Below are 24,495 nucleotides of genomic sequence, written 5' to 3'. Positions count from 1 at the left end.
TGAGCTCTTTGTTGGTGTTGTTTCCGTTGCTGTCTCTGTTCAAAAAGCAAATTCGGGACTGTTTTAACTGAGCTACATCACAGTAGGCTACAAGAGTAAAAGCTTAGAACAAAAACTTTGTGGCTGGAGTTGGCATTTAAATGGGATGGACAAATGATAACTGCCGCTTTAGAAATCAAAGGTCCTAATAAAGGTGAATACTTACGCTTCAAAGAAGTCTGTTTGTTTTCCGTTTCCTTCCTTTTATTCCATACTTCAATTTGAGAAATTTGAAGATGCACACTTGCTACATTCTCAACCGCTCCTATCACCAATCCATGTAGAGTGTTAGCAGTAACATTCGTCTGAGTTGACGTGACTGACTCTGTCAAGACGATTCCATCCACGACTAGCTGGATTCCTTTCTGCCTACTCCACACAAGTTGGTATACGTGTGATTGCTTGGTGGTAATACTGTAATTGGCCGAAACTGACCAGACGCTTTTCCCCACGTGAATGGTGGCATGAAGCTGTCTTCCTTGGTAATAGAGGAGGAGTGGCGATTTAGCATGGCTATTGCCATCTCGAAGCAAATATATTGTGGCCGTGGTCTCCATTTCTACAATCATTATTTCCACCTGTGCCGTGATGCCATTAGAACAGGTATTCATGTCTGAGAGACAAGAAACTTTTTCCACATTCATTTCAATCCACTGCCCCGGCCCTGTAATGCTGATGACCTTTCCTTTGCCTCGCTGCCCTTCCACCAGACTGACGTTTCCGTGAAGTGTCAGGTTATAATCCGTCGTGACAAGGATATTGCCAATAACTCTGGTAAATATGAATTGGTGATGGACTGGCGGGATCGTTTCACCTGTAGTCTTTACTGACGTGACTTTGGGAGTTGGCAGTCCTGAAACTAGACCTGTATCCAAAGTCGTACTTGAGCTCTTTGTTGGTGTTGTTTCCGTTGCTGTCTCTGTTCAAAAAGCAAATTCGGGACTGTTTTAACTGAGCTACATCACAGTAGGTTACAAGAGTAAAAGCTTAGAACAAAAACTTTGTGGCTGGAGTTGGCATTTAAATGGGATGGACAAATGATAACTGCCGCTTTAGAAATCAAAGGTCCTAATAAAGGTGAATACTTACGCTTCAAAGAAGTCTGTTTGTTTTCCGTTTCCTTCCTTTTATTCCATACTTCAATTTGAGAAATTTGAAGATGCACACTTGCTACATTCTCAACCGCTCCTATCACCAATCCATGTAGAGTGTTAGCAGTAACATTCGTCTGAGTTGACGTGACTGACTCTGTCAAGACGATTCCATCCACGACTAGCTGGATTCCTTTCTGCCTACTCCACACAAGTTGGTATACGTGTGATTGCTTGGTGGTAATACTGTAATTGGTCGAAACTGACCAGACGCTTTTCCCCACGTGAATGGTGGCATGAAGCTGTCTTCCTTGGTAATAGAGGAGGAGTGGCGATTTAGCATGGCTATTGCCATCTCGAAGCAAATATATTGTGGCCGTGGTCTCCATTTCTACAATCATTATTTCCACCTGTGCCGTGATGCCATTAGAACAGGTATTCATGTCTGAGAGACAAGAAACTTTGTCCACATTCATTTCAATCCACTGCCCCGGCCCTGTAATGCTGATGACCTTTCCTTTGCCTTGCTGCCCTTCCACCAGACTGACGTTTCCGTGAAGTGTCAGGTTATAATCCGTCGTGACAAGGATATTGCCAATAACTCTGGTAAATATGAATTGGTGATGGACTGGCGGGATCGTTTCACCTGTAGTCTTTACTGACGTGACTTTGGGAGTTGGCAGTCCTGAAACTAGACCTGTATCCAAAGTCGTACTTGAGCTCTTTGTTGGTGTTGTTTCCGTTGCTGTCTCTGTTCAAAAAGCAAATTCGGGACTGTTTTAACTGAGCTACATCACAGTGGGTCACAAGAGTAAAAGCTTAGAACAAAAACTTTGTGGCTGGAGTTGGCATTTAAATGGGATGGACAAATGATAACTGCCGCTTTAGAAATCAAAGGTCCTAATAAAGGTGAATACTTACGCTTCAAAGAAGTCTGTTTGTTTTCCGTTTCCTTCCTTTTATTCCATACTTCAATTTGAGAAATTTGAAGATGCACACTTGCTACATTCTCAACCGCTCCTATCACCAATCCATGTAGAGTGTTAGCAGTAACATTCGTCTGAGTTGACGTGACTGACTCTGTCAAGACGATTCCATCCACGACTAGCTGGATTCCTTTCTGCCTACTCCACACAAGTTGGTATACGTGTGATTGCTTGGTGGTAATACTGTAATTGGTCGAAACTGACCAGACGCTTTTCCCCACGTGAATGGTGGCATGAAGCTGTCTTCCTTGGTAATAGAGGAGGAGTGGCGATTTAGCATGGCTATTGCCATCTCGAAGCAAATATATTGTGGCCGTGGTCTCCATTTCTACAATCATTATTTCCACCTGTGCCGTGATGCCATTAGAACAGGTATTCATGTCTGAGAGACAAGAAACTTTGTCCACATTCATTTCAATCCACTGCCCCGGCCCTGTAATGCTGATGACCTTTCCTTTGCCTTGCTGCCCTTCCACCAGACTGACGTTTCCGTGAAGTGTCAGGTTATAATCCGTCGTGACAAGGATATTGCCAATAACTCTGGTAAATATGAATTGGTGATGGACTGGCGGGATCGTTTCACCTGTAGTCTTTACTGACGTGACTTTGGGAGTTGGCAGTCCTGAAACTAGACCTGTATCCAAAGTCGTACTTGAGCTCTTTGTTGGTGTTGTTTCCGTTGCTGTCTCTGTTCAAAAAGCAAATTCGGGACTGTTTTAACTGAGCTACATCACAGTGGGTCACAAGAGTAAAAGCTTAGAACAAAAACTTTGTGGCTGGAGTTGGCATTTAAATGGGATGGACAAATGATAACTGCCGCTTTAGAAATCAAAGGTCCTAATAAAGGTGAATACTTACGCTTCAAAGAAGTCTGTTTGTTTTCCGTTTCCTTCCTTTTATTCCATACTTCAATTTGAGAAATTTGAAGATGCACACTTGCTACATTCTCAACCGCTCCTATCACCAATCCATGTAGAGTGTTAGCAGTAACATTCGTCTGAGTTGACGTGACTGACTCTGTCAAGACGATTCCATCCACGACTAGCTGGATTCCTTTCTGCCTACTCCACACAAGTTGGTATACGTGTGATTGCTTGGTGGTAATACTGTAATTGGTCGAAACTGACCAGACGCTTTTCCCCACGTGAATGGTGGCATGAAGCTGTCTTCCTTGGTAATAGAGGAGGAGTGGCGATTTAGCATGGCTATTGCCATCTCGAAGCAAATATATTGTGGCCGTGGTCTCCATTTCTACAATCATTATTTCCACCTGTGCCGTGATGCCATTAGAACAGGTATTCATGTCTGAGAGACAAGAAACTTTGTCCACATTCATTTCAATCCACTGCCCCGGCCCTGTAATGCTGATGACCTTTCCTTTGCCTTGCTGCCCTTCCACCAGACTGACGTTTCCGTGAAGTGTCAGGTTATAATCCGTCGTGACAAGGATATTGCCAATAACTCTGGTAAATATGAATTGGTGATGGACTGGCGGGATCGTTTCACCTGTAGTCTTTACTGACGTGACTTTGGGAGTTGGCAGTCCTGAAACTAGACCTGTATCCAAAGTCGTACTTGAGCTCTTTGTTGGTGTTGTTTCCGTTGCTGTCTCTGTTCAAAAAGCAAATTCGGGACTGTTTTAACTGAGCTACATCACAGTAGGTCAAAAGAGTAAAAGCTTAGAACAAAAACTTTGTGGCTGGAGTTGGCATTTAAATGGGATGGACAAATGATAACTGCCGCTTTAGAAATCAAAGGTCCTAATAAAGGTGAATACTTACGCTTCAAAGAAGTCTGTTTGTTTTCCGTTTCCTTCCTTTTATTCCATACTTCAATTTGAGAAATTTGAAGATGCACACTTGCTACATTCTCAACCGCTCCTATCACCAATCCATGTAGAGTGTTAGCAGTAACATTCGTCTGAGTTGACGTGACTGACTCTGTCAAGACGATTCCATCCACGACTAGCTGGATTCCTTTCTGCCTACTCCACACAAGTTGGTATACGTGTGATTGCTTGGTGGTAATACTGTAATTGGCCGAAACTGACCAGACGCTTTTCCCCACGTGAATGGTGGCATGAAGCTGTCTTCCTTGGTAATAGAGGAGGAGTGGCGATTTAGCATGGCTATTGCCATCTCGAAGCAAATATATTGTGGCCGTGGTCTCCATTTCTACAATCATTATTTCCACCTGTGCCGTGATGCCATTAGAACAGGTATTCATGTCTGAGAGACAAGAAACTTTTTCCACATTCATTTCAATCCACTGCCCCGGCCCTGTAATGCTGATGACCTTTCCTTTGCCTTGCTGCCCTTCCACCAGACTGACGTTTCCGTGAAGTGTCAGGTTATAATCCGTCGTGACAAGGATATTGCCAATAACTCTGGTAAATATGAATTGGTGATGGACTGGCGGGATCGTTTCACCTGTAGTCTTTACTGACGTGACTTTGGGAGTTGGCAGTCCTGAAACTAGACCTGTATCCAAAGTCGTACTTGAGCTCTTTGTTGGTGTTGTTTCCGTTGCTGTCTCTGTTCAAAAAGCAAATTCGGGACTGTTTTAACTGAGCTACATCACAGTAGGTTACAAGAGTAAAAGCTTAGAACAAAAACTTTGTGGCTGGAGTTGGCATTTAAATGGGATGGACAAATGATAACTGCCGCTTTAGAAATCAAAGGTCCTAATAAAGGTGAATACTTACGCTTCAAAGAAGTCTGTTTGTTTTCCGTTTCCTTCCTTTTATTCCATACTTCAATTTGAGAAATTTGAAGATGCACACTTGCTACATTCTCAACCGCTCCTATCACCAATCCATGTAGAGTGTTAGCAGTAACATTCGTCTGAGTTGACGTGACTGACTCTGTCAAGACGATTCCATCCACGACTAGCTGGATTCCTTTCTGCCTACTCCACACAAGTTGGTATACGTGTGATTGCTTGGTGGTAATACTGTAATTGGCCGAAACTGACCAGACGCTTTTCCCCACGTGAATGGTGGCATGAAGCTGTCTTCCTTGGTAATAGAGGAGGAGTGGCGATTTAGCATGGCTATTGCCATCTCGAAGCAAATATATTGTGGCCGTGGTCTCCATTTCTACAATCATTATTTCCACCTGTGCCGTGATGCCATTAGAACAGGTATTCATGTCTGAGAGACAAGAAACTTTTTCCACATTCATTTCAATCCACTGCCCCGGCCCTGTAATGCTGATGACCTTTCCTTTGCCTTGCTGCCCTTCCACCAGACTGACGTTTCCGTGAAGTGTCAGGTTATAATCCGTCGTGACAAGGATATTGCCAATAACTCTGGTAAATATGAATTGGTGATGGACTGGCGGGATCGTTTCACCTGTAGTCTTTACTGACGTGACTTTGGGAGTTGGCAGTCCTGAAACTAGACCTGTATCCAAAGTCGTACTTGAGCTCTTTGTTGGTGTTGTTTCCGTTGCTGTCTCTGTTCAAAAAGCAAATTCGGGACTGTTTTAACTGAGCTACATCACAGTAGGTTACAAGAGTAAAAGCTTAGAACAAAAACTTTGTGGCTGGAGTTGGCATTTAAATGGGATGGACAAATGATAACTGCCGCTTTAGAAATCAAAGGTCCTAATAAAGGTGAATACTTACGCTTCAAAGAAGTCTGTTTGTTTTCCGTTTCCTTCCTTTTATTCCATACTTCAATTTGAGAAATTTGAAGATGCACACTTGCTACATTCTCAACCGCTCCTATCACCAATCCATGTAGAGTGTTAGCAGTAACATTCGTCTGAGTTGACGTGACTGACTCTGTCAAGACGATTCCATCCACGACTAGCTGGATTCCTTTCTGCCTACTCCACACAAGTTGGTATACGTGTGATTGCTTGGTGGTAATACTGTAATTGGTCGAAACTGACCAGACGCTTTTCCCCACGTGAATGGTGGCATGAAGCTGTCTTCCTTGGTAATAGAGGAGGAGTGGCGATTTAGCATGGCTATTGCCATCTCGAAGCAAATATATTGTGGCCGTGGTCTCCATTTCTACAATCATTATTTCCACCTGTGCCGTGATGCCATTAGAACAGGTATTCATGTCTGAGAGACAAGAAACTTTTTCCACATTCATTTCAATCCACTGCCCCGGCCCTGTAATGCTGATGACCTTTCCTTTGCCTTGCTGCCCGTCCACCAGACTGACGTTTCCGTGAAGTGTCAGGTTATAATCCGTCGTGACAAGGATATTGCCAATAACTCTGGTAAATATGAATTGGTGATGGACTGGCGGGATCGTTTCACCTGTAGTCTTTACTGACGTGACTTTGGGAGTTGGCAGTCCTGAAACTAGACCTGTATCCAAAGTCGTACTTGAGCTCTTTGTTGGTGTTGTTTCCGTTGCTGTCTCTGTTCAAAAAGCAAATTCGGGACTGTTTTAACTGAGCTACATCACAGTAGGTTACAAGAGTAAAAGCTTAGAACAAAAACTTTGTGGCTGGAGTTGGCATTTAAATGGGATGGACAAATGATAACTGCCGCTTTAAAAATCAAAGGTCCTAATAAAGGTGAATACTTACGCTTCAAAGAAGTCTGTTTGTTTTCCGTTTCCTTCCTTTTATTCCATACTTCAATTTGAGAAATTTGAAGATGCACACTTGCTACATTCTCAACCGCTCCTATCACCAATCCATGTAGAGTGTTAGCAGTAACATTCGTCTGAGTTGACGTGACTGACTCTGTCAAGACGATTCCATCCACGACTAGCTGGATTCCTTTCTGCCTACTCCACACAAGTTGGTATACGTGTGATTGCTTGGTGGTAATACTGTAATTGGTCGAAACTGACCAGACGCTTTTCCCCACGTGAATGGTGGCATGAAGCTGTCTTCCTTGGTAATAGAGGAGGAGTGGCGATTTAGCATGGCTATTGCCATCTCGAAGCAAATATATTGTGGCCGTGGTCTCCATTTCTACAATCATTATTTCCACCTGTGCCGTGATGCCATTAGAACAGGTATTCATGTCTGAGAGACAAGAAACTTTTTCCACATTCATTTCAATCCACTGCCCCGGCCCTGTAATGCTGATGACCTTTCCTTTGCCTCGCTGCCCTTCCACCAGACTGACGTTTCCGTGAAGTGTCAGGTTATAATCCGTCGTGACAAGGATATTGCCAATAACTCTGGTAAATATGAATTGGTGATGGACTGGCGGGATCGTTTCACCTGTAGTCTTTACTGACGTGACTTTGGGAGTTGGCAGTCCTGAAACTAGACCTGTATCCAAAGTCGTACTTGAGCTCTTTGTTGGTGTTGTTTCCGTTGCTGTCTCTGTTCAAAAAGCAAATTCGGGACTGTTTTAACTGAGCTACATCACAGTAGGTCACAAGAGTAAAAGCTTAGAACAAAAACTTTGTGGCTGGAGTTGGCATTTAAATGGGATGGACAAATGATAACTGCCGCTTTAAAAATCAAAGGTCCTAATAAAGGTGAATACTTACGCTTCAAAGAAGTCTGTTTGTTTTCCGTTTCCTTCCTTTTATTCCATACTTCAATTTGAGAAATTTGAAGATGCACACTTGCTACATTCTCAACCGCTCCTATCACCAATCCATGTAGAGTGTTAGCAGTAACATTCGTCTGAGTTGACGTGACTGACTCTGTCAAGACGATTCCATCCACGACTAGCTGGATTCCTTTCTGCCTACTCCACACAAGTTGGTATACGTGTGATTGCTTGGTGGTAATACTGTAATTGGTCGAAACTGACCAGACGCTTTCCCCCACGTGAATGGTGGCATGAAGCTGTCTTCCTTGGTAATAGAGGAGGAGTGGCGATTTAGCATGGCTATTGCCATCTCGAAGCAAATATATTGTGGCCGTGGTCTCCATTTCTACAATCATTATTTCCACCTGTGCCGTGATGCCATTAGAACAGGTATTCATGTCTGAGAGACAAGAAACTTTTTCCACATTCATTTCAATCCACTGCCCCGGCCCTGTAATGCTGATGACCTTTCCTTTGCCTTGCTGCCCTTCCACCAGACTGACGTTTCCGTGAAGTGTCAGGTTATAATCCGTCGTGACAAGGATATTGCCAATAACTCTGGTAAATATGAATTGGTGATGGACTGGCGGGATCGTTTCACCTGTAGTCTTTACTGACGTGACTTTGGGAGCTGGCAGTCCTGAAACTAGACCTGTATCCAAAGTCGTACTTGAGCTCTTTGTTGGTGTTGTTTCCGTTGCTGTCTCTGTTCAAAAAGCAAATTCGGGACTGTTTTAACTGAGCTACATCACAGTAGGTTACAAGAGTAAAAGCTTAGAACAAAAACTTTGTGGCTGGAGTTGGCATTTAAATGGGATGGACAAATGATAACTGCCGCTTTAAAAATCAAAGGTCCTAATAAAGGTGAATACTTACGCTTCAAAGAAGTCTGTTTGTTTTCCGTTTCCTTCCTTTTATTCCATACTTCAATTTGAGAAATTTGAAGATGCACACTTGCTACATTCTCAACCGCTCCTATCACCAATCCATGTAGAGTGTTAGCAGTAACATTCGTCTGAGTTGACGTGACTGACTCTGTCAAGACGATTCCATCCACGACTAGCTGGATTCCTTTCTGCCTACTCCACACAAGTTGGTATACGTGTGATTGCTTGGTGGTAATACTGTAATTGGTCGAAACTGACCAGACGCTTTTCCCCACGTGAATGGTGGCATGAAGCTGTCTTCCTTGGTAATAGAGGAGGAGTGGCGATTTAGCATGGCTATTGCCATCTCGAAGCAAATATATTGTGGCCGTGGTCTCCATTTCTACAATCATTATTTCCACCTGTGCCGTGATGCCATTAGAACAGGTATTCATGTCTGAGAGACAAGAAACTTTTTCCACATTCATTTCAATCCACTGCCCCGGCCCTGTAATGCTGATGACCTTTCCTTTGCCTTGCAGCCCTTCCACCAGACTGACGTTTCCGTGAAGTGTCAGGTTATAATCCGTCGTGACAAGGATATTGCCAATAACTCTGGTAAATATGAATTGGTGATGGACTGGCGGGATCGTTTCACCTGTAGTCTTTACTGACGTGACTTTGGGAGTTGGCAGTCCTGAAACTAGACCTGTATCCAAAGTCGTACTTGAGCTCTTTGTTGGTGTTGTTTCCGTTGCTGTCTCTGTTCAAAAAGCAAATTCGGGACTGTTTTAACTGAGCTACATCACAGTAGGTTACAAGAGTAAAAGCTTAGAACAAAAACTTTGTGGCTGGAGTTGGCATTTAAATGGGATGGACAAATGATAACTGCCGCTTTAAAAATCAAAGGTCCTAATAAAGGTGAATACTTACGCTTCAAAGAAGTCTGTTTGTTTTCCGTTTCCTTCCTTTTATTCCATACTTCAATTTGAGAAATTTGAAGATGCACACTTGCTACATTCTCAACCGCTCCTATCACCAATCCATGTAGAGTGTTAGCAGTAACATTCGTCTGAGTTGACGTGACTGACTCTGTCAAGACGATTCCATCCACGACTAGCTGGATTCCTTTCTGCCTACTCCACACAAGTTGGTATACGTGTGATTGCTTGGTGGTAATACTGTAATTGGTCGAAACTGACCAGACGCTTTTCCCCACGTGAATGGTGGCATGAAGCTGTCTTCCTTGGTAATAGAGGAGTGGCGATTTAGCATGGCTATTGCCATCTCGAAGCAAATATATTGTGGCCGTGGTCTCCATTTCTACAATCATTATTTCCACCTGTGCCGTGATGCCATTAGAACAGGTATTCATGTCTGAGAGACAAGAAACTTTTTCCACATTCATTTCAATCCACTGCCCCGGCCCTGTAATGCTGATGACCTTTCCTTTGCCTCGCTGCCCTTCCACCAGACTGACGTTTCCGTGAAGTGTCAGGTTATAATCCGTCGTGACAAGGATATTGCCAATAACTCTGGTAAATATGAATTGGTGATGGACTGGCGGGATCGTTTCACCTGTAGTCTTTACTGACGTGACTTTGGGAGTTGGCAGTCCTGAAACTAGACCTGTATCCAAAGTCGTACTTGAGCTCTTTGTTGGTGTTGTTTCCGTTGCTGTCTCTGTTCAAAAAGCAAATTCGGGACTGTTTTAACTGAGCTACATCACAGTAGGTTACAAGAGTAAAAGCTTAGAACAAAAACTTTGTGGCTGGAGTTGGCATTTAAATGGGATGGACAAATGATAACTGCCGCTTTGGAAATCAAAGGTCCTAATAAAGGTGAATACTTACGCTTCAAAGAAGTCTGTTTGTTTTCCGTTTCCCTCCTTTTATTCCATACTTCAATTTGAGAAATTTGAAGATGCACACTTGCTACATTCTCAACCGCTCCTATCACCAATCCATGTAGAGTGTTAGCAGTAACATTCGTCTGAGTTGACGTGACTGACTCTGTCAAGACGATTCCATCCACGACTAGCTGGATTCCTTTTTGCCTACTCCACACAAGTTGGTATACGTGTGATTGCTTGGTGGTAATACTGTAATTGGTCGAAACTGACCAGACGCTTTTCCCCACGTGAATGGTGGCATGAAGCTGTCTTCCTTGGTAATAGAGGAGGAGTGGCGATTTAGCATGGCTATTGCCATCTCGAAGCAAATATATTGTGGCCGTGGTCTCCATTTCTACAATCATTATTTCCACCTGTGCCGTGATGCCATTAGAACAGGTATTCATGTCTGAGAGACAAGAAACTTTTTCCACATTCATTTCAATCCACTGCCCCGGCCCTGTAATGCTGATGACCTTTCCTTTGCCTCGCTGCCCTTCCACCAGACTGACGTTTCCGTGAAGTGTCAGGTTATAATCCGTCGTGACAAGGATATTGCCAATAACTCTGGTAAATATGAATTGGTGATGGACTGGCGGGATCGTTTCACCTGTAGTCTTTACTGACGTGACTTTGGGAGTTGGCAGTCCTGAAACTAGACCTGTATCCAAAGTCGTACTTGAGCTCTTTGTTGGTGTTGTTTCCGTTGCTGTCTCTGTTCAAAAAGCAAATTCGGGACTGTTTTAACTGAGCTACATCACAGTAGGTTACAAGAGTAAAAGCTTAGAACAAAAACTTTGTGGCTGGAGTTGGCATTTAAATGAGATGGACAAATGATAACTGCCGCTTTAAAAATCAAAGGTCCTAATAAAGGTGAATACCTACGCTTCAAAGAAGTCTGTTTGTTTTCCGATTCCTTCCTTTTATTCCATACTTCAATTTGAGAAATTTGAAGATGCACACTTGCTACATTCTCAACCGCTCCTATCACCAATCCATGTATTGTGTTAGCAGTAACATTCGTCTGAGTTGACGTGACTGACTCTGTCAAGACGATTCCATCCACGACTAGCTGGATTCCTTTTTGCCTACTCCACACAAGTTGGTATACGTGTGATTGCTTGGTGGTAATACTGTAATTGGCCGAAACTGACCAGACGCTTTTCCCCACGTGAATGGTGGCATGAAGCTGTCTTCCTTGGTAATAGAGGAGGAGTGGCGATTTAGCATGGCTATTGCCATCTCGAAGCAAATATATTGTGGCCGTGGTCTCCATTTCTACAATCATTATTTCCACCTGTGCCGTGATGCCATTAGAACAGGTATTCATGTCTGAGAGACAAGAAACTTTTTCCACATTCATTTCAATCCACTGCCCCGGCCCTGTAATGCTGATGACCTTTCCTTTGCCTTGCAGCCCTTCCACCAGACTGACGTTTCCGTGAAGTGTCAGGTTATAATCCGTCGTGACAAGGATATTGCCAATAACTCTGGTAAATATGAATTGGTGATGGACTGGCGGGATCGTTTCACCTGTAGTCTTTACTGACGTGACTTTGGGAGTTGGCAGTCCTGAAACTAGACCTGTATCCAAAGTCGTACTTGAGCTCTTTGTTGGTGTTGTTTCCGTTGCTGTCTCTGTTCAAAAAGCAAATTCGGGACTGTTTTAACTGAGCTACATCACAGTAGGTTACAAGAGTAAAAGCTTAGAACAAAAACTTTGTGGCTGGAGTTGGCATTTAAATGGGATGGACAAATGATAACTGCCGCTTTAAAAATCAAAGGTCCTAATAAAGGTGAATACTTACGCTTCAAAGAAGTCTGTTTGTTTTCCGTTTCCTTCCTTTTATTCCATACTTCAATTTGAGAAATTTGAAGATGCACACTTGCTACATTCTCAACCGCTCCTATCACCAATCCATGTAGAGTGTTAGCAGTAACATTCGTCTGAGTTGACGTGACTGACTCTGTCAAGACGATTCCATCCACGACTAGCTGGATTCCTTTCTGCCTACTCCACACAAGTTGGTATACGTGTGATTGCTTGGTGGTAATACTGTAATTGGTCGAAACTGACCAGACGCTTTTCCCCACGTGAATGGTGGCATGAAGCTGTCTTCCTTGGTAATAGAGGAGTGGCGATTTAGCATGGCTATTGCCATCTCGAAGCAAATATATTGTGGCCGTGGTCTCCATTTCTACAATCATTATTTCCACCTGTGCCGTGATGCCATTAGAACAGGTATTCATGTCTGAGAGACAAGAAACTTTTTCCACATTCATTTCAATCCACTGCCCCGGCCCTGTAATGCTGATGACCTTTCCTTTGCCTCGCTGCCCTTCCACCAGACTGACGTTTCCGTGAAGTGTCAGGTTATAATCCGTCGTGACAAGGATATTGCCAATAACTCTGGTAAATATGAATTGGTGATGGACTGGCGGGATCGTTTCACCTGTAGTCTTTACTGACGTGACTTTGGGAGTTGGCAGTCCTGAAACTAGACCTGTATCCAAAGTCGTACTTGAGCTCTTTGTTGGTGTTGTTTCCGTTGCTGTCTCTGTTCAAAAAGCAAATTCGGGACTGTTTTAACTGAGCTACATCACAGTAGGTTACAAGAGTAAAAGCTTAGAACAAAAACTTTGTGGCTGGAGTTGGCATTTAAATGGGATGGACAAATGATAACTGCCGCTTTGGAAATCAAAGGTCCTAATAAAGGTGAATACTTACGCTTCAAAGAAGTCTGTTTGTTTTCCGTTTCCCTCCTTTTATTCCATACTTCAATTTGAGAAATTTGAAGATGCACACTTGCTACATTCTCAACCGCTCCTATCACCAATCCATGTAGAGTGTTAGCAGTAACATTCGTCTGAGTTGACGTGACTGACTCTGTCAAGACGATTCCATCCACGACTAGCTGGATTCCTTTCTGCCTACTCCACACAAGTTGGTATACGTGTGATTGCTTGGTGGTAATACTGTAATTGGTCGAAACTGACCAGACGCTTTTCCCCACGTGAATGGTGGCATGAAGCTGTCTTCCTTGGTAATAGAGGAGGAGTGGCGATTTAGCATGGCTATTGCCATCTCGAAGCAAATATATTGTGGCCGTGGTCTCCATTTCTACAATCATTATTTCCACCTGTGCCGTGATGCCATTAGAACAGGTATTCATGTCTGAGAGACAAGAAACTTTTTCCACATTCATTTCAATCCACTGCCCCGGCCCTGTAATGCTGATGACCTTTCCTTTGCCTCGCTGCCCTTCCACCAGACTGACGTTTCCGTGAAGTGTCAGGTTATAATCCGTCGTGACAAGGATATTGCCAATAACTCTGGTAAATATGAATTGGTGATGGACTGGCGGGATCGTTTCACCTGTAGTCTTTACTGACGTGACTTTGGGAGTTGGCAGTCCTGAAACTAGACCTGTATCCAAAGTCGTACTTGAGCTCTTTGTTGGTGTTGTTTCCGTTGCTGTCTCTGTTCAAAAAGCAAATTCGGGACTGTTTTAACTGAGCTACATCACAGTAGGTTACAAGAGTAAAAGCTTAGAACAAAAACTTTGTGGCTGGAGTTGGCATTTAAATGAGATGGACAAATGATAACTGCCGCTTTAAAAATCAAAGGTCCTAATAAAGGTGAATACCTACGCTTCAAAGAAGTCTGTTTGTTTTCCGATTCCTTCCTTTTATTCCATACTTCAATTTGAGAAATTTGAAGATGCACACTTGCTACATTCTCAACCGCTCCTATCACCAATCCATGTATTGTGTTAGCAGTAACATTCGTCTGAGTTGACGTGACTGACTCTGTCAAGACGATTCCATCCACGACTAGCTGGATTCCTTTCTGCCTACTCCACACAAGTTGGTATACGTGTGATTGCTTGGTGGTAATACTGTAATTGGCCGAAACTGACCAGACGCTTTTCCCCACGTGAATGGTGGCATGAAGCTGTCTTCCTTGGTAATAGAGGAGGAGTGGCGATTTAGCATGGCTATTGCCATCTCGAAGCAAATATATTGTGGCCGTGGTCTCCATTTCTACAATCATTATTTCCACCTGTGCCGTGATGCCATTAGAACAGGTATTCATGTCTGAGAAACAAGAAACTTTTTCCACATTCATTTCAATCCACTGCCCCGGCCCTGTAATGCTGATGACCTTTCCTTTGCCTTGCTGCCCTTCCACCAGACTGACGTTTCCGTGAAGTGTCAGGTTATAATCCGTCGTGACAAGGATATTGCCAATAACTCTGGTAAATATGAATTGGTGATGGACTGGCGGGATCGTTTCACCTGTAGTCTTTACTGACGTGACTTTGGGAGTTGGCAGTCCTGAAACTAGACCTGTATCCAAAGTCGTACTTGAGCTCTTTGTTGGTGTTGTTTCCGTTGCTGTCTCTGTTCAAAAAGCAAATTCGGGACTGTTTTAACTGAGCTACATCACAGTAGGTTACAAGAGTAAAAGCTTAGAACAAAAACTTTGTGGCTGGAGTTGGCATTTAAATGGGATGGACAAATGATAACTGCCGCTTTGGAAATCAAAGGTCCTAATAAAGGTGAATACTTACGCTTCAAAGAAGTCTGTTTGTTTTCCGTTTCCCTCCTTTTATTCCATACTTCAATTTGAGAAATTTGAAGATGCACACTTGCTACATTCTCAACCGCTCCTATCACCAATCCATGTAGAGTGTTAGCAGTAACATTCGTCTGAGTTGACGTGACTGACTCTGTCAAGACGATTCCATCCACGACTAGCTGGATTCCTTTCTGCCTACTCCACACAAGTTGGTATACGTGTGATTGCTTGGTGGTAATACTGTAATTGGTCGAAACTGACCAGACGCTTTTCCCCACGTGAATGGTGGCATGAAGCTGTCTTCCTTGGTAATAGAGGAGGAGTGGCGATTTAGCATGGCTATTGCCATCTCGAAGCAAATATATTGTGGCCGTGGTCTCCATTTCTACAATCATTATTTCCACCTGTGCCGTGATGCCATTAGAACAGGTATTCATGTCTGAGAGACAAGAAACTTTTTCCACATTCATTTCAATCCACTGCCCCGGCCCTGTAATGCTGATGACCTTTCCTTTGCCTCGCTGCCCTTCCACCAGACTGACGTTTCCGTGAAGTGTCAGGTTATAATCCGTCGTGACAAGGATATTGCCAATAACTCTGGTAAATATGAATTGGTGATGGACTGGCGGGATCGTTTCACCTGTAGTCTTTACTGACGTGACTTTGGGAGTTGGCAGTCCTGAAACTAGACCTGTATCCAAAGTCGTACTTGAGCTCTTTGTTGGTGTTGTTTCCGTTGCTGTCTCTGTTCAAAAAGCAAATTCGGGACTGTTTTAACTGAGCTACATCACAGTAGGTTACAAGAGTAAAAGCTTAGAACAAAAACTTTGTGGCTGGAGTTGGCATTTAAATGAGATGGACAAATGATAACTGCCGCTTTAAAAATCAAAGGTCCTAATAAAGGTGAATACCTACGCTTCAAAGAAGTCTGTTTGTTTTCCGATTCCTTCCTTTTATTCCATACTTCAATTTGAGAAATTTGAAGATGCACACTTGCTACATTCTCAACCGCTCCTATCACCAATCCATGTATTGTGTTAGCAGTAACATTCGTCTGAGTTGACGTGACTGAATCTGTCAAGACGATTCCATCCACGACTAGCTGGATTCCTTTTTGCCTACTCCACACAAGTTGGTATACGTGTGATTGCTTGGTGGTAATACTGTAATTGGCCGAAACTGACCAGACGCTTTTCCCCACGTGAATGGTGGCATGAAGCTGTCTTCCTTGGTAATAGAGGAGGAGTGGCGATTTAGCATGGCTATTGCCATCTCGAAGCAAATATATTGTGGCCGTGGTCTCCATTTCTACAATCATTATTTCCACCTGTGCCGTGATGCCATTAGAACAGGTATTCATGTCTGAGAAACAAGAAACTTTTTCCACATTCATTTCAATCCACTGCCCCGGCCCTGTAATGCTGATGACCTTTCCTTTGCCTTGCTGCCCTTCCACCAGACTGACGTTTCCGTGAAGTGTCAGGTTATAATCCGTCGTGACAAGGATATTGCCAATAACTCTGGTAAATATGAATTGGTGATGGACTGGCGGGATCGTTTCACCTGTAGTCTTTACTGACGTGACTTTGGGAGTTGGCAGTCCTGAAACTAGACCTGTATCCAAAGTCGTACTTGAGCTCTTTGTTGGTGTTGTTTCCGTTGCTGTCTCTGTTCAAAAAGCAAATTCGGGACTGTTTTAACTGAGCTACATCACAGTAGGTTACAAGAGTAAAAGCTTAGAACAAAAACTTTGTGGCTGGAGTTGGCATTTAAATGAGATGGACAAATGATAACTGCCGCTTTAAAAATCAAAGGTCCTAATAAAGGTGAATACTTACGCTTCAAAGAAGTCTGTTTGTTTTCCGTTTCCTTCCTTTTATTCCATACTTCAATTTGAGAAATTTGAAGATGCACACTTGCTACATTCTCAACCGCTCCTATCACCAATCCATGTAGAGTGTTAGCAGTAACATTCGTCTGAGTTGACGTGACTGACTCTGTCAAGACGATTCCATCCACGACTAGCTGGATTCCTTTCTGCCTACTCCACACAAGTTGGTATACGTGTGATTGCTTGGTGGTAATACTGTAATTGGCCGAAACTGACCAGACGCTTTTCCCCACGTGAATGGTGGCATGAAGCTGTCTTCCTTGGTAATAGAGGAGGAGTGGCGATTTAGCATGGCTATTGCCATCTCGAAGCAAATATATTGTGGCCGTGGTCTCCATTTCTACAATCATTATTTCCACCTGTGCCGTGATGCCATTAGAACAGGTATTCATGTCTGAGAAACAAGAAACTTTTTCCACATTCATTTCAATCCACTGCCCCGGCCCTGTAATGCTGATGACCTTTCCTTTGCCTTGCTGCCCTTCCACCAGACTGACGTTTCCGTGAAGTGTCAGGTTATAATCCGTCGTGACAAGGATATTGCCAATAACTCTGGTAAATATGAATTGGTGATGGACTGGCGGGATCGTTTCACCTGTAGTCTTTACTGACGTGACTTTGGGAGTTGGCAGTCCTGAAACTAGACCTGTATCCAAAGTCGTACTTGAGCTCTTTTTTTCATCTTGATATTTTGTGTCAACAATCAGAAGAGCCTTGAAGTAGGTTTTCCCACTTAAGAAACATCTGTGTTATCTGTTAGGTTGACTATGTTTTAATGTGTTTAATGTGTTATCGTGAGTATGTGTTCCAACTGTTGGGTGTTTACGTGCACCTAAAAAATGTCAACAGTAGAACGGAGTCGAACATGCCAGTTACCATGGATCCAAATTATGACAATGAAATGGTTTTTCCTTGATTGTTTTATAGTTCATGTTTCGGCTATCTTGGTGATTGTTTCACATTATGTTAACTGGCACTGTTGCACGGACTACGAACGTTTTGTTTTAGGAAACATCATGCCTCCATGCCACATTGCTCTTTGGCTATTTCAACAATACAAACAGTCTGGCCTACTACTTTCGTAAAGCAATCATACATACAATGCACACAACTGGGCTTATTACGTGTGGTATGTAAAGGTTGCTTGCAATCAAACATAGATACACGCACGCACGCACGCACGCACGCATACATACATACATATAGAAAACGTATACATACCTATCGTAATATCCGGTATCGAAAGTTCTGAAGTGTAACATGAAAGGAAAATAAAACAGATGTATAAAAAGGTGAATGTGCATGTTTTTCTAAGCAATCAGTGTTGTTAATATTTCAGTTGAGACTGCATTAACTTCCAGTCGCACTAGGAAGGAATCACAGAATATACAGTAAACTGCATAATTTAGTCATATCAAATTTCTACCGTGACAGTTTAAAGTCCGCCACTCTGATTGTTATACGGGGCGTACAAAGTCTTCGTTCGACTGCCATTTTGCCTTTAACCACATGTCCAGGAAAAAACACAATAATTCACCAATATTTCTTCTTTAGCAAAAGATACGGGTTAGAATCGGGTTTTCTGTAAACCATGCTTGTGGTCAGTGGCGACGAAAGAGATCGTGTGGTGAGGTTCTCCGGTGGCCTGGGTGATGCATGTCATCGTGTTCGAAATAGACAGATAAAAGCTCGTGAAAACAGTCACTAGATTGTTTGGTCCAAAATGGAATATTTACATTCTACTGTCATATACCTGGAATGTTGCTGGGTACGGCGCCAACAACAGACAAACACGCAAATCCTTAACGAAACTGCAGATTTATCAAAATTGGTTCTTTCAGTTGTAACGTTACTTGTGTGGCCTACTCAAGTGTATTGGTCCATACATTATCTACAACAAGGCTGGAACATTTTCTTTCGTGAAATACTTAATGATTACCTTAGGTATGTATCGCATTCATTAACATAAACAGGCTTTAACTTTGGTTAGAATCTATTGTGATGAGTGATAGCCAGCGCAATGCTACACTTTCCCATTTTTGAACTTTATGATACCATAAAATTGGTTGGTACTTGAGAACAAAAAGTTACGAAGGCTGCTGCGTTTTCTCTTGTGAGAACACTTTGTATCAAATAGAATTTACAGCTAGCTCTTGCACAATCTACAACATCTTACCGCTACAACGTGTTTGTTATATTGCAGTAGTTTCACGGCCGGAGATATCAGAAATGGGTTTCATGCATTGCACCAGTGTACAAGAAACCGAGTATGAGGCCTAAAAATACCCGAAACTTGACAGTACAAGACTCATGTCTGATTGAATTTACCTTTGGTGCAGTTGCTTTCTGCTAGTTCTTTCAGACTTTCTGTCCACATTCTGAAAAGCAGGAGCTTTATATGGGATGTAATATTCTTGTCCCATGATTTGCCAATGAGAAGAGAATGTGTGTTGGTCGTCTCGGGTGCATTAGTTTTCGGCAAGGGCGTGTTCGTCAGTGCTCTGCCATTCAGGTGCACGGATGTCTCTTCACTTGTCTTATCCCACGATGCATCCAAAGTGTACCACGTAGCGATTTGCATATTCACCGAGAATATAGATTTTCCAACTGACTTTCCATTCTTAACCCAAAAGACGAGTTTGCCACTGAGGTAGTATAAAGCAACCCCACTGGAGTTCACTAATTCCCCACCGCTAGATAAGATATAATTAGGTTGCTTATCTATCTTAATGAACTGGAAAGTCAATCTGAAGTTAAAACTTGTGAAGCATGTTGTGAGGTCATCAAGACAGGGCATCCCTGTCTTCTGCATATCAATGTATTGCCCTGGCCCATCCAAAACTAAAAGTGTTCCTTCCTTCGACTGCTCAAGATGGGCGTCTCCATGAACCTTCATTGTATTCAGTGACGTCACCAGGTCAGTACCACTGATTCTAGTGAACTTTATGTCAGTGAATGAGGAATTGCAAGACGAAGGTTCTTGCTTGGCGGTCGTAGCGGACGGTATCACTGGTGTTGGAGTGGGATTCTTCTCCTCTGCAAATATAATGAACCCTTGATTGGTTGAACTAAATTATTCAATATGATACATGCACTATATGTCCATATCATACAAATATATACATTATATATGCTCATAGTTCAGCAACGTCGCAGTATGGCGCAGGTGACGCTAATGTGACGTTAAATGTTAATTCACTCATAGCTCTAACGTTCTTATCCCATCTTACCTTAGATGGTTACAGAGTAATTCAAAAGAGCATTTCAGTTATAACACTAGTTAAGAAATGTTATTGTTTTCTATCAGGACAAATTCGCTGGAGCAGGTACAATGATTAGATTACTGAAATGTTTGAAGAAGGGGAACTTTTGAGGTTTATATCAAGGCATTTAATGTTTCTCTTTTCTACGAGAGCGATACAAATCATAGTGGTGATGAATGTTATGGCTGGTTAAGAGTGGATTGGTTGTATCCTACTAAACACGATAACTGTGCCTGTAGCAAAATAGGCATTTTAGATGAACATACAAGAAATGTATGTGATTCCCTTTCGTCACACAGTAAACGATAAATACCTAACAATCCAGCTCTGACCAGATCTTGGCGGACGCTGAAGAAGATACAGATGTGTTTAATCCAATAGATGAATGTCCTTGTGGAAGGCAAGGTCGTGTACCTGTTGCCTATCCATAGGAGATGTTTGGTGAAAGTGAGCGGTTTGCCAACTGTAGCAACACTTCCTCCAATGTTAACTCCATCCACGTGAAGATGTAAACCATGGAAGCTGCTCCAAGAGAGATCTATCTTGTACCAGGTTTCAAGTATAAGATGATGCCTTAGACTGATTGTCCACACCTCTTTAGATGTCCCCACCGAGCAGATGAAACTACCGTTTGTATACGACATGTAAACACCAGTCCCACCGTTCCCAGTTCCCAGAATGGGCATCTCCTTGGTTACATTGCGCAGGTTGATGTTGATGCTGTATGTGAAGCCAGTGTTGCAGTGGTCGACGTCCTGGACACAAGGATCAGTCTGAGGGATTTCCACATAGCCCTGATTGCTCAAAACAAGGAATGTCTCTGACTGCTGTGTGTTCACGTCTACCATTCCTTGGACAGTTAGATTTAGATGCGTTGTTGTAATAATGTCCTGAATCTTTTCAATAATCTTGTAGTTGTAGTTGAGAATTTCTGATTCTGAGAAAAAACGAGATATTACAGATATGAAGATTTGGTTTGAGCATGTGATGCGTATGTGAGAAAATGACACAATGGACTTGTTTCGCCATGTATTCGTTTGTTTGATCATTTCTGTTCAGACTTGAGGTGTGTAACATTTACAGAACATTTGGAACATTTCTCAGTAATCCGTCTCATACTTACTTCTTAACTGGCACTGAATCCCGTAGTAATTATCTTTACATTTGCAGACATTTGTCCCAATGCAGGAACCACCGTTATGACAAAAATGAGGCTGACACAAAACTGCAAAACAGGAAAGGAACGCATCAACCAATGACTTGATGCACCACATCTACAAGCTCCTTGAATGAAACGGAACTGACATGTATACAAAGAGGGAATATTGACTATGTCTGAAGATAACATGAAGTAATTTATCACGTAAATCACACTATAACAGGAGTTGAAGGAACACCTTCAGGGTTACAGCCGACGAGCTCCAGACGCACACACGGCCGCCCCACGTAGTACGTCACTACAAACTGGACAGTGTCCGTCACAACAACTGGCTTCAGCGTCACGGAATATGAAACTGTGGCATTGTGTGTTACTGGAATGTGCTGAAAATATATTTATATACAATCTTATTACTTTTGCGCAAAAGTTTGTAAAATGTGATATATTAGTCACTGGGGGAACAGCAACACCCAAGAAATAACAAAACAATAGAAGGGAGAAAACTCGTTCCTGAATCGCAATTCAACCCGTTCACCATGGCATTTTATGTCGCTTCAGACTGTTTCGTCATTGTGTACTCGGAAGTGTCAAAGTTTGTCTTGTGAAAATTAAGAATCATCGTGATATTCTTGAAATATACACGGGGTGAATACATTGCCGGACACTACAAGCATGATATAAACATGTGACATAACTGTGCAGTGTCTACTTAGAACATCAAAATAGTTCAAGACAATGGTAACGGTCGTGTCATCTTGGGACATTAGGGCAACATGGTTATCTATACAATAAACAATTAACATTAATAATAATCCAGCCTATGCCGCTAGTTACAATACATCTTCAAACAGAAATTGTCAATAATTCCCAGGCGACGTTACTACCACTACCAGACATGGATTACTGAGGGGTTATGGAAGTGTTGAAGCGTACGTAAAATACCCGTAAGGATTTTCATCTGGTTGTACTAACGTGTGTCTCAGACCTTCTTAATAGAAACTACACATTGCACAGTTACGTGTCTGATAACACTTGCAAGGTAAGACACACTCCCTCCACCTGGATCTGCGCTCATCTGACAAGAATATGGATGGCCATTTCAGGTATTTGCACTCCTAGTTCCTCCATGGCATTGAAACATTTCATTACCTACCACGACATTAATTTCGTTTAATTCGTAAAAAAGCCTGGCGCATTAGGTCTCGCGGTTTGTTCTATATGTTAGTTTGCTTTGTAAATAGCTATGCTTCGTTTAACACCTATTGCGGCAGCCATGGACACTGAAAAGCGACAAAAACTGGTGGATCAATTTCAGCTTGGTTGAAGGTCAGTGTGGAGGTACAGTCATTCTGACAACCTAAGTATTAGATGTTCCGCAAAATACATACTTGGTTCCTCTAACCATGAAATACTACACACTGGAACATTTCTTGTAAGCTAGCCACTGGCACCCCGTACACACCATAAACCCCATATTGTGACTTACAAACTGGTTGTATAGCAAGGCAATGCTACGCCGGACACAGCATAATTCTCTTATTGTGACTAACAAAGTGGCTATACAGCTAGGCAATGCTGCCTCGCATACAAACTCCCTACAGTGACTTACAAAGTGGTTACACAGATAGACCATACCACCTCACACACACGATAACGCTGCCTCGCATACAAACTCCTTACAGTGACTTACAAAGTGGCTATACAGCTAGACCATACCACCTCACACACACGATAACGCTGCCTCGCATACAAACTCCTTACAGTGACTTACAAAGTGGTTACACAGCTAGACCATACCACCTCACACACACGATAACGCTGCCTCGCATACAAACTCCTTACAGTGACTTACAAAGTGGTTACACAGCTAGACCATACCACCTCACACACACGATAACGCTGCCTCGCATACAAACTCCTTACAGTGACTTACAAAGTGGTTACACAGCTAGACCATACCACCTCACACACACGATAACGCTGCCTCGCATACAAACTCCGTACAGTGACTAACAAAGTGGTTACACAGCTAGACCATACCACCTCACACACACGATAACGCTGCCTCGCATACAAACTCCTTACAGTGACTTACAAAGTGGTTACACAGCTAGACCATACCACCTCACACACACGATAACGCTGCCTCGCATACAAACTCCTTACAGTGACTTACAAAGTGGTTACACAGCTAGACCATACCACCTCACACACACGATAACGCTGCCTCGCATACAAACTCCTTACAGTGACTTACAAAGTGGCTATACAGCTAGACCATACCACCTCACACACACGATAACGCTGCCTCGCATACAAACTCCTTACAGTGACTTACAAAGTGGCTATACAGCTAGACCATACCACCTCACACACACGATAACGCTGCCTCGGACACAGCATAATTCTCGTATTGTGACTAACAAAGTGGCTATACAGCTAGGCAATGCTGCCTCGCATACAAACTCCCTACAGTGACTTACAAAGTGGTTACACAGCTAGACCATACCACCTCACACACACGATAACGCTGCCTCGCATACAAACTCCTTACAGTGACTTACAAAGTGGCTATACAGCTAGACCATACCACCTCACACACACGATAACGCTGCCTCGGACACAGCACAATTCTCTTATTGTGACTAACAAAGTGGCTATACAGCTAGGCAATGCTGCCTCGCATACAAACTCCTTACAGTGACTTACAAAGTGGTTACACAGCTAGACCATACCACCTCACACACACGATAACGCTGCCTCGCATACAAACTCCTTACAGTGACTTACAAAGTGGTTACACAGATAGACCATACCACCTCACACACACGATAACACTGCCTCGCATACAAACTCCTTACAGTGACTTACAAAGTGGTTACACAGCTAGACCATACCACCTCACACACACGATAACGCTGCCTCGCATACAAACTCCCTACAGTGACTTACAAAGTGGTTACACAGATAGACCATACCACCTCACACACACGATAACGCTGCCTCGCATACAAACTCCTTACAGTGACTTACAAAGTGGCTATACAGCTAGACCATACCACCTCACACACACGATAACGCTGCCTCGCATACAAACTCCTTACAGTGACTTACAAAGTGGCTATACAGCTAGACCATACCACCTCACACACACGATAACGCTGCCTCGGACACAGCATAATTCTCTTATTGTGACTAACAAAGTGG

The 24,495-nt window shown here is 42.9% G+C and overlaps 1 protein-coding gene across 1 annotated transcript in view; it reads right to left on the bottom strand.

Moving 5' to 3' along the window:
• Positions 1–24,495, bottom strand: part of LOC137265879 (uncharacterized) — a 74,847-nt gene that overhangs the window by 30,357 nt on the left and 19,995 nt on the right. The window contains exons 12-16 of the mRNA XM_067801340.1: positions 21,527–21,671; positions 21,253–21,354; positions 20,443–21,066; positions 19,195–19,902; positions 18,088–18,114 (exon numbers count right to left, since the gene is read on the bottom strand). Coding sequence (XP_067657441.1) covers positions 18,088–18,114; positions 19,195–19,902; positions 20,443–21,066; positions 21,253–21,354; positions 21,527–21,671 — 1,606 coding nt within the window. The remainder of the gene's footprint in view (positions 1–18,087; positions 18,115–19,194; positions 19,903–20,442; positions 21,067–21,252; positions 21,355–21,526; positions 21,672–24,495) is intronic.

The sequence above is a fragment of the Haliotis asinina genome, chromosome 15 (assembly GCF_037392515.1).
Source record: "Haliotis asinina isolate JCU_RB_2024 chromosome 15, JCU_Hal_asi_v2, whole genome shotgun sequence".
Lineage (NCBI taxonomy): Eukaryota > Metazoa > Mollusca > Gastropoda > Lepetellida > Haliotidae > Haliotis > Haliotis asinina.
Note: the sequence above shows the minus strand (reverse complement) of the source record. Positions and strands in the feature narration are given on the sequence as shown.